General features: G+C 44.2%; 1 protein-coding gene and 1 non-coding gene across 2 annotated transcripts; both read right to left on the bottom strand.

Annotated features, from left to right (window-relative positions):
* Nucleotides 1–1,348: 1,348 nt before the first annotated feature.
* LOC104429675 lies at nt 1,349–6,689 on the bottom strand. Its single transcript, XR_005547424.1, has 2 exons — nt 6,662–6,689; nt 1,349–1,923 (listed from the first exon to the last, which is right to left on the bottom strand). It is a non-coding gene; the product is annotated as an NDR1/HIN1-like protein 3 (transcript).
* A 239-nt stretch (nt 6,690–6,928) lies between these two features.
* LOC104429674 (L-type lectin-domain containing receptor kinase IV.1) lies at nt 6,929–9,329 on the bottom strand. Its single transcript, XM_039304328.1, is given in 4 exon segments — nt 6,929–7,304; nt 7,307–8,472; nt 8,474–8,812; nt 8,814–9,329. Coding segments are annotated over 4 exon segments (1,971 nt in total). The 5' UTR covers nt 9,131–9,329; the 3' UTR covers nt 6,929–7,155.
* Nucleotides 9,330–9,973: the final 644 nt, after the last annotated feature.

The following is a 9,973-nucleotide window of genomic DNA, read 5'->3' as shown; positions in this document are numbered from 1 at the left end:
ATGATGCTTGAACATGTGAGGAAGGAGGTTGGTATATTGCCTTTGAAAATTGGAAAATAGGATGAGAATGCTCTTTTACTGATTAAAAATTGGAAAATGGACATTTGGTATATATATTTGTCCATGCTCATCAAGCATGCCAACTAGTACCGATGACAAAGTGGGGGCTGCTTAGGAACTGATTGTATGCTCAAACTTCTTGTTTCTAATGTTGCCTAGTGGCCTTGGTCCTTGTTTTGTAGGTGCCGCAAGGCCTCGGGTCCGGTCATGTTGGGGAAGATTGGGTCGGTGTAGTCGATGTGGTGGAGGGATGCAACAGGGTGACCGGCTGAGCCGCGAGGAAGCTGAATGTCTCCCAATTCTCATTCCATCCAGCTGCTGTCATAAGACCATCAGGATTAGTAGCGCGTGAACCATATATTCTTTTGAAACAGAAGTAGTGTGCTTGCTTGATTAGATTAATCCTATTAGTACAGCCTCCCAATGAATTTTGGAAATGAAGTAGGTTAGATGGTTTGGCAAGCTAGTAAATGTTACTTGATGTGTGAAATCATCTTCCCACTGTAAGGTTCTGTATCCTTTCTGTTTGAACCTCAGAGCTTCAGATTTCCCTCAGGAATACGATGGCGCCTGTCTTCAGATAAGATTATCCTATAGCCCAGCTGCTTGCCTTTTGCTGTTTCTTGTTCAGTGGACTGATTGCCACCTCACCGGTACCTTGGGATTGCTTGGGATTTAGGACTTTCATTTACAAGGTAGACTGCACTTTCTCAGTTTCTTTGTTCTTTAATGAAATAGTGGCTGTGTTGCGGAACGGACTTAAAGGAAGCATTTCTTCTGTTCATGTGCTGATCTGATGGTAATTCTCGCAGGCTTATGTAGATGGCAAGACAACCATGGACAATTCGGTGATGTAGATCATTGACAAATGGCGCTCCAAGAAGTCCCACCACCAACTCCCACATTCCACGCCCTTATCTCTTGACGAATGAGAAGCAATGCACGACGAAATTCAATTTCGCAAATTATGGCACCGTAACGAGTTGAATCGAGTGCTATAAAAATCGAACTCCGCGAGTTCCTTATTTATATACGAAAGCATGAACATCGATACAAGCATGCATCTGTATATACCAGAAACCTAAAGGCGACAGCCATAACAAACGTCCTAATGCGCCGATAATGAAAGAACAACGAAAGCAATGGTATCAACATGACCAAAAACTAGTGACCCCAAGAAAAATCAATACATCGCCCATAGAATGATCATCTAAAGATCCTCCAGTCGATGTTGCACTTCTCGGTCAGGAAGGTGGCCGTGGCTGACCCCGACAAGCTCAGAGGGACCTTCAACCCGCACTTGACCCTCGGCTTGATGCGAACGTCTTGATCTTGCCAAGCTTGAACCGCACCCTCAGGTACAGCTTCATATCGATATCGTAGACACCAGTCGCCTTCTCAGAGTTGAAATCGGATTGCTCGCTCGTGCCAAGCACCACCAGCTGCTGGCCCTGGAATGCTGCGCTGAGCGTCGTTGTGTTCTTGTGGCCCTGATAGAACGGGGTCAGGTAATCGGAGGCCAAGCGCTGGCCCCCATCTAATGCCTGCACCTCGATCCGGTCGTAGTAGATCCCAATGTGGCAGTTCGGGTTCCGGATGGTGAGGTTGAGCTGAGGGTGTAACTGAGGGTGGCAGTGAAGTTAAACTGGGTGAGCTCGGTGTTGGTGACGTGGAACTTGACGAGGTTGGGGGAAGATGAGCCAGAAGAGGAGGGTGAGGAGGCCGATGGTGATGACCACGGTGAGGACGATGTTGAAGATGAGCTTGAGAAGGCAGAAGCCACAGCCACAGCCACAGCCCCCACTGCGGCTAGGGCGGAGGTAGGAGTGCTGCTTGGGGGCACGGCGGGGCCATAGTAGGCGCCTATTGGAATTGTTCAGCTGCTGTTTTCTGTCATGTTTTCCTCTATTTTACTCTGTTTTTTTATTAAAAAATAGCCAAGTTCATTTAGTTATGCATTTAGTGTTTTTGCTATTTTCTAGGAAGTTAATAGCACGTTTGTGTGCGTTATGTGTTGCACGTACGTGAGCAGTTTCTGCTTTGTATTTAGTGGTTGTACTCGACAATTTTTTTCTTTAAGCACAAGACGTATGAAGTGCTATGCTCTGTTTTTTTTTTTTTATCTTCTTTCTCTCTCAAAAACAACAAAAATTTTCTGTTTTGATTGTTGTTTTTATGAGCTTTAACATTGGTATCGAGCATTTGTGAGATCTTAAGGGACTGTGAAGTGAGGGTGAGTGAGTGAAAATTGCTTCCAATCTGCAAGAAAAAGCTGATGGAGGCGAGGATCGAGTGGATTCTCTCGCAATGGTTGCTCCAATCTAAACTGGGAAAATTATCAGGCTTGGGCTGTGAAGATGATGGCATTCTTGGAGGGTCATGATTTATGGGAGGCTGTGGAGAATGATTATGAGGTTGTTCCACTTCCAGACAATCCGACCTTGAATCAGATAAAGTACCATAAAGAGAGAATCACAAGGAAGGCCAAGGCAAAGTCTTGCCTGTATGTTGCTGTTTCACCTACTATCTTCACAAGGATCATGAGATGTGATTCGCAAAGGCAATATGGGATTTCTTGAAGGATGAATACGAGGGAAATGAGAAGATAAGAGGCATGAAGGTGTTGAATCTCTTGAGGGAGTTTGAGAGACAGCAGATGAAGGATTCATAGTCAGTGAAGGAGTACTCTGATAGGCTGGTTGGGATAGCTGAAAAAATCAGAGTTTTAGGGACTGACTTGAATGATGAAAGGCTTGTTCAGAAGATCCTGATGTCTCTTCCAGAGAAGTTCGAAGCCACCATAGCTTCTCTGAAAATACAAGAGACTTAGCTGATATAAAGCTTGCAGAATTGTTAAATGCTCTGCGAGCACGGGAGCACGAGAAGATTGATGAAGAGAAGAGTTTGTAGAGGGTGCGCTGCAAGCTAAAGTGAAGTCAAATGATGGAGGCAAAGGGAAGAAATGGATTCAGTCCGAGAAAATGCTGGTGACTCCAAGTTTGTAGCAAAAGAAGGAAATTCTGGTGGGTCTAGCAAATGGAAGATGAACAAAAAGCCTTGTCAATCTTTGTGGTGGAACTAATCATCGTTTTTAGATGTTGGAGAAAGCCGATGCTAGATGCGAAGATGTCACAAGTTGGGTCACATGGAAGCCATCTGCAAAGAAAAAAATTACCAGCAAGCAGGAAAAGCACAGGTAGCATTGAATGAAACTGAGGAAGAGCACTTGTTTGTAGCTTCTTTTTCTGAATCTTCTGTTGGGAATGATGCATGGCTGGTGGATAGTGGCTGTACCAATCATATGACTGGCAATTCGAAGTTGTTTAGGAGTCTAGACAGGTCGATCGGGTCTAGAGTCAGAATTGGCAACGGACAATATATCGAAGTGCAAGGGAAGGGTACAGTGGCTATTGAAGGAAATCATGAGGTGAAGCTGATCGGTGATGTTCTTTTTGTGCCAAACATTGACCAGAATTTGTTAAGTGTTGGTCAATTAGTTGAGAAAGGCTATAAAGTGAAGTTCGAAGGGAATGAATGTCTTATTAATAATGCAGATAGCAAAGAAGTGCTAAGAATCCCAATGAGAGACAAGAGTTTCATGTTCAAGCCACAAGAGATGCAACAAATGGCTTTAAAGTGCAAAGAAGAAAATGCAGAGTTATGGCATAAAAGACTTGGGCATGTTCACAGGAAGAGCATGTCGTTTATACAGAGAAATAGCTTGGCAGATGACTAGCCAAGTTTAGAGGAGAAATTTCCACAGTGCAGAACTTGTCTTCTTGGCAAGCAAGCCAGATTTCCTTTCAAATGAGGAGGCTGGAGAGCATGTGAGAAGCTACAATTAGTCCACACAAATCTATGTGGACCTATGTCTAAGTCTTCTCTCAATGGTAGCAGGTATTTCATTACCTTCACTGATGATATGACTAGGATGAGTTGGATTTATTTTCTGCAAGCCAAGTCTGAAGTTCTGATGTGTTTGTGAAGTTTAAAGCCTTAGTTGAGAATCGAGTGGGAAGAAAATTAAAATGCTCGGGTCTCGATAATGGTTCGAGTATACCGCTCACAAGTTTAAGTTGAATTGTGAGCAAGGCGAATTGTGCGGTAGTTCTTTGCTCCCTATTCACCTCAACAGAATGGGGTCAGTGAGAGGAAAAACAGAAGCATTATGGAGATGGCTAGATGTATGATGCAGGAGAAGAAGTTACCTAAGAAGTTCTGGGCTGAAGCAGCTAATACTATAGTGTTCCTATTGAACAGATTGCCCACAAAGGCCTTAGAGAGGTCAACACCTTTTGAAGTCTGGTATGGTGTTAAACATTATGTGAAAAATTTGAAGGTTTTTGGGTGTTTGTGTTACACTCATGTTCTTGAGGTTAAGAGGGACAAGTTGGATAAGAAAGCAGAGCTTGGAATCTTCACTGGGTACAGTCTCCAATCAAAAGCTTACAGAATTTTTCACCCTATGACAGGGAAGGTAACTGTAAGTAGAGATGTTGTTTTTCTAGAGGAAGATGAGTGGAATTGGATGGAAGGAAAGAGTGCAGAACAACAACAGTTCGAAAAACAACCTGCAACAGATGTAGAGGTTGATGAAGTTATAGATGGATTGGAAGACAGTGTGGATGATTTACCAGTGAGAGGCACAAGGTCACTTGCTGAAATCTATGAAAGAAGCAATGTGGCAATGCTCAAACCATCTAACTTTGTGGAAGCTAAGGAGGATCAAAGGTGGATTGCAACAATGTAGGAGGAGATTGCTATGATCCAGAAAAACCACACATGGGAGCTTGTTGACAGACCATCTGATAAGAATGTGATTGGGGTTAAGTGGGTGTTTAGAACAAAACTTAATCTTGATGGTTCTGTCAATAAACACAAAGCTAGACTGGTGGTGAAAGGCTATGCACAAATATGGGGAGTAGACTATTCTGAAACATTTGCTCATGTTGCACGACTTGATAGAATAAGGTTACTATTAGCTATTACAGCAGAGAAGGGGTGGCCTATATTTCAGTTAGATGTCAAGTCTGCTTTTCTGAATGGAGAGCTTGAGGAGGAGATTTTTGTTGAACAACCTGAAGGCTTCAGTATCAAAGGCCAAGAAGAGAGTGTATACAGGTTGAGGAAAGCTCTATATGGACTAAAGTAGGTTCCAAGAGCTTGGTATAGGAAGATAGATCGATATTTGCAGGATTTTGGCTTTGTAAAAAGCTTAAGTGAGTTCACTCTTTATGTCAAGAAGGTGAATCACAGTGTTGTAATTTTGTCACTTTATGTAGATGATCTATTAGTGAAGGGGAATGATATGGAATTGATAGAGAAGGTGAAGCAAGATCTATTTGCAGTTTTGAGATGTCGACTTGGGAAAGATGGCTTATTTTTTGGGTCGGAAGTCAAATAGGCTTCATATGAGATCTTCATCTGTTAGAAAAAAATACATGAAGGAAATTCTAAAGAAGTTTCAAATGGAAGATTGTCGAAGTGTAAGCACTCCTATGGCTGCTAAAGAGAAGCTGCAGAAGAATGATGGAATAGATCCTATGGCTGCTAAAGAGAAGCTGCAAAAGAATGATGGAACAGATGCAGTAGATGCTTCTATGTATAGAAGTCTGATTGGGTGTCTCATGTATCTTACAACAACCAGACCAGATATTCTATTTGCTGTGAGTGTTTTATCCAGGTTTATGAGTAGTCCTAGTCAGTTACATTTGATTGCAGCAAAAAGGGTCTTGAGATATCTCAAAGGAACATTGTTCTTTGGTGTGAAATTTAAGAAAGGTCAGAAGCTTAATTTACAAGGATTTTCTTATAGTGACTAGGCTAGTTCAGTGGATGACATGAAAAGCATGTCTGGGTATTGTTTCAGTCTTGGTTCTACTTGTTTCTCCTGGTGTTTCAAAAAGCAAGAGATTGTAGCTCAGTCCACTGCAGAGGCTGAGTTTATAGCAGCTACTGCAGCTGTAAATCAAGCTTTGTGGCTGAAGAAGATAATGAAGGATCTGTGGTTGAATTCTAGTGACTGCATTGAAGTTAATGTGGATAATCAGGCTGCTTTAGCAATATCTCAGAATCCAGTTTTCCATGATAAAACCAAGCATTTCAAAGTCAAATTTTTCTTTCTTCGTGAGGTGCAACAAAGTGGCGAAATTAAGTTGATCTATTGCAGATCTGAAGATCAGCTTGCAGATATGTTCACAAAACCACTTCAGGCTGGAAGATTTGAGCTGTTAAGAAAGAAAATAGGAATCTGCAGTAGCAACTGATCCAAGGAGGAGTTTGTTGGAATTGTTCAGCTGCTGTTTTTTGTCATGTTTTCCTCTGTTTTACTCTGTTTTTTTTATTAAAAAACAATCAAGTTCATTTAGTTATGCATTTAGTGTTTTTGCTATTTTCTAGGAAGTTAATAGCATGTTTGTGTGCAGTTATGTGTTGCACGTACGTGAGCAGTTTCTGCTTTGTATTTAGTGGTTGTACTCGACAGTTTTTCTTTAAGCACAAGACGTATGAAGTGCTATGCTCTTTTTTTATCTTCTTTCTCTCTAGAAAACAACAAAAAATTTTCTGTTTTGATTGTTGTTTTTATGAGCTTTAACAGCGCCATTGAGGTGGGCTTGCTTCTCCGCCATGGGGATGTTGCAGAAGAAACGATGGAGACGCTAACCGAGAGGAGATGAATATGGAGAAGGAGATGTGGATGGAGAAAAATTGAGGGATGAGTATGGACTCGGCTAGGGTTATATACAGGGGTGGAATGCGAAGTGGGGACTTGCGTCGACGAAGTGTTCACGCGTTATTTCGCTGCGAGTCCGAGTTGGTGTTGTGTCGACAAATTTTCACAAATTTGTGGCCAAATTTAGCCAAAACCTTCAACTAAAGAGTGAAACTTCACTCAAAGATCTTTCCAATTGTATTTTATTGATACTTACACGAACTAGGGCCAGAATGACCCATGGAGCCTACGAATTCTAGATCTGAACATGATCTTATCTTACATCTAATCTATTTCTACAAGAGAAGAAAGATGCTACTGGACATACGGATGTTTCCCCAAATACAGGGGATGGAACTAAATTAGAAACCAAACCATGAGGCTCATCGTCCACCCGTGAGATGGGATTCTGCGACAGAAGACGATTGCGTAAATGCCTTGGCCAAATCATCAAAACCTTCGCGATGAGCGAACATTAACCCGCCTGAGGAAAGGCCCATGGACAACAGTTCCGGCATCGGAAGATCACCCTCAAGTACTGCAAAATTTGACGCATGCTCGGCCTCATCAACGGGTCAAAGTGGGAACAGATCAACCCGAGTTTCAGCACCAACTCCATCTCTTCTTCCACAAATTCCTCCCCCAACCTCGGATCTCTAGCCTCGAGAATAGCACCTCTGTCCCAGCAAGAAAATACCCACTCCACTAATATCACGTCCTCCGGGTCCCGAAGCTCTATCGGCCTTCTCCCGCAGGCTACCTCGAGCAAAAACGCTCCAAACGCATACACATCGGTGTTCCTAGTGGCCTTGCCTCTTAGCGTGTGCTCAGGGGCGAGATAACCGAGCGTTCCTACCACGTGAGTCGTTTGAGGGTCGGTTCCATGGTCGTATAGTCTCGCAAGCCCGAAATCTCCAAGTCTTCCATTTAATTCAGCATCTAGCAAGATGTTACTCGCCTTTATATCCCTGTGGATCACCACTTGCTCCCACCCTTCGTGCAGATAAAGCAGCCCAGATGCCACTCCTTTGATCACCCTGAATCTTTGCCTCCAATTGAGGGTCACCTTTGGTTGGTTATGGAGGTATTTGTCGAGGCTCCCATTGGGCATGTAGTCGTAAACCAAGAGCAACTCCCCTTTCCGACGGCAGTAACCGAGGAGCGAAACTATGTTGCGGTGACGGAGCCGGCCAATGCTGACGATCTCCGCTATGAACTCTCTCATGCCTTGTCTCGACTCGTGTGAGACCCTCTTCACCGCAATCTCTATCTTCGATGCGGGTAAGATTCCTCTATAGACCCGACCAAACCCTCCTGTCCCTAGTAGCTCTTGCTCCCGGAATCCTTTTGTCGCAATATAAAGGTCTTTGAACTTGAACCGGTGCGGGCCGTAGTCCCTCTCCCACTCTTCGAGGACCTCAGCGAATCTCCTTTTCCTTCTTATCACGTAAACCACGCTCAAGATCATCATCGATACAACGAAAAGAACCATCAGCGGGAGCCCTATAGTCAGTACTTTCGACATCTCCTTCTTACCGATCCGAGGAAGCTTAGGGAGTTGGGACAGGGCAAGTGCCTGAGCCTCTCCATTTACCCTGAAGCTCCAACCTAGAACATAGTGAGAAGTTAGGAGCGAACCGGTCGATGATGAGAAGCCGACATACATGCTCTGGTTGATGATTGACGAGAGATCCTGCCTACGAGACAAGGGGAGTCTGCGGTTTTTGCACATTGATTGGAGCCAATGTGACATCGATCCGCCTTACAGTTCCATCGTAGTCCACCCAAACTTGCATTTCTTTACCACTGATTAGAGTCAAGTTCTTGAACTCACCACCATCTGCATAATACCCCGCCTGAGTTGAGTATGCTGATGTCAACCCATTCAAGTCGATTCCAACATGATTATCGTTGATGTCTTTAAACTCTGTGTTCTGGATCGTGTCGAGTTCCACCCCAATCACATGATTGGTGGAGTTGCCGTTGTCAGTTTCGTTGAACATGCCAAGGTATGCGCTAGCCAGGGACCCAGGAAGCCTCTCTGGGCGCAATCACGAAGACGATCCCATGGCCGCTCAGAGTGGCATACTGAGGTTGAATTGCGAAGACGAAAGCGGTGGAGAAGGAATAGACGGAGCCGTTTGGTGAGTTCTTGAACTGGACAGGGTCGGGATGGAAGGCGTGGCCCTTGTGCTGTTTGGTGTCGTCGGTCAGCTTCAGGAGGCCATTGGAGGTGACTGCGGCGATCCCATCGAGGCTCAGATTGGCCGATCGGAAACCGTTGTAAACAAAATTGGTCTCTTGAGCGTAAGCCAAAACTGGTAGCAGAGAGAGCACGGCCAGAATCTTGAAGAACATGGCTCAAACTCAAAGTCTGCTTAGCAATTAGCTGAAGAAGGATGCAGCTACAAGGGCTATAAAAATCCAGAAGAATCTTTATCTAACAACGTCAAACGAATGGTGCAGATTTCAAAAATTTCTGCTCCACATGAGTCCTACGATTGATGAATGTCTTGGACTTAAGGACGAATCCGATAGAGCCCTCTTCATGAGGCAAAGAGGACTTCAAGGACGAATCCAATAGAGCCCTGTTCATGAGGCAGGACTTCAAGGACGAATCCAATAGAGCCCTGTTCATGAAGCAAAAAGGACTTCAAGGTGAGAGAGAACTTCGATTTCATATTGCATTTGCGGTCGCGATGACTCTGAATAAACAAATTGGACGGATGCTACTGAGTAGTTCGCAATCTGACTGCTATGGACGTTGCAAGAAGTCGTGGCCTCCGAAACAGATGACGACTTTATGTCGGGGAGAGAGATTGGAAGGTGGGTGTGATGGAATCGAAAGCCCGGTAATTTTCTTCCCATAATAAAACAAACATGTGACAGTACTACTTGTAAGACAAGGGATCCGTCGGAATATTTGAGGGAGGACCAACCCATGGTGGAAGGATGAAAAGACTGGTCTACCATATGGTCCGTGAGGAACACGAAGTTCTGTCTAAACGGCCGGCGGTCGGCGGTGGCAGCCAGTGGGCTGTGGGCGGTGGTTGGGCAGCAACAGGTGGCGGTGACAGGCAATAAGCGGCGGTCGGGTGGTAGCAGGCAGCGGTCGGCGGTCGGCCGTCTTTGAGTAAGAAGAAAAAACGAAAAAATACAAAAATTTGTGGATGGTACCAAAGGCATCACTATTCTTTTTCT

This window comes from Eucalyptus grandis, chromosome 11, assembly GCF_016545825.1.
Source record: "Eucalyptus grandis isolate ANBG69807.140 chromosome 11, ASM1654582v1, whole genome shotgun sequence".
NCBI lineage: Eukaryota > Viridiplantae > Streptophyta > Magnoliopsida > Myrtales > Myrtaceae > Eucalyptus > Eucalyptus grandis.
Note: the sequence above shows the minus strand (reverse complement) of the source record. Positions and strands in the feature narration are given on the sequence as shown.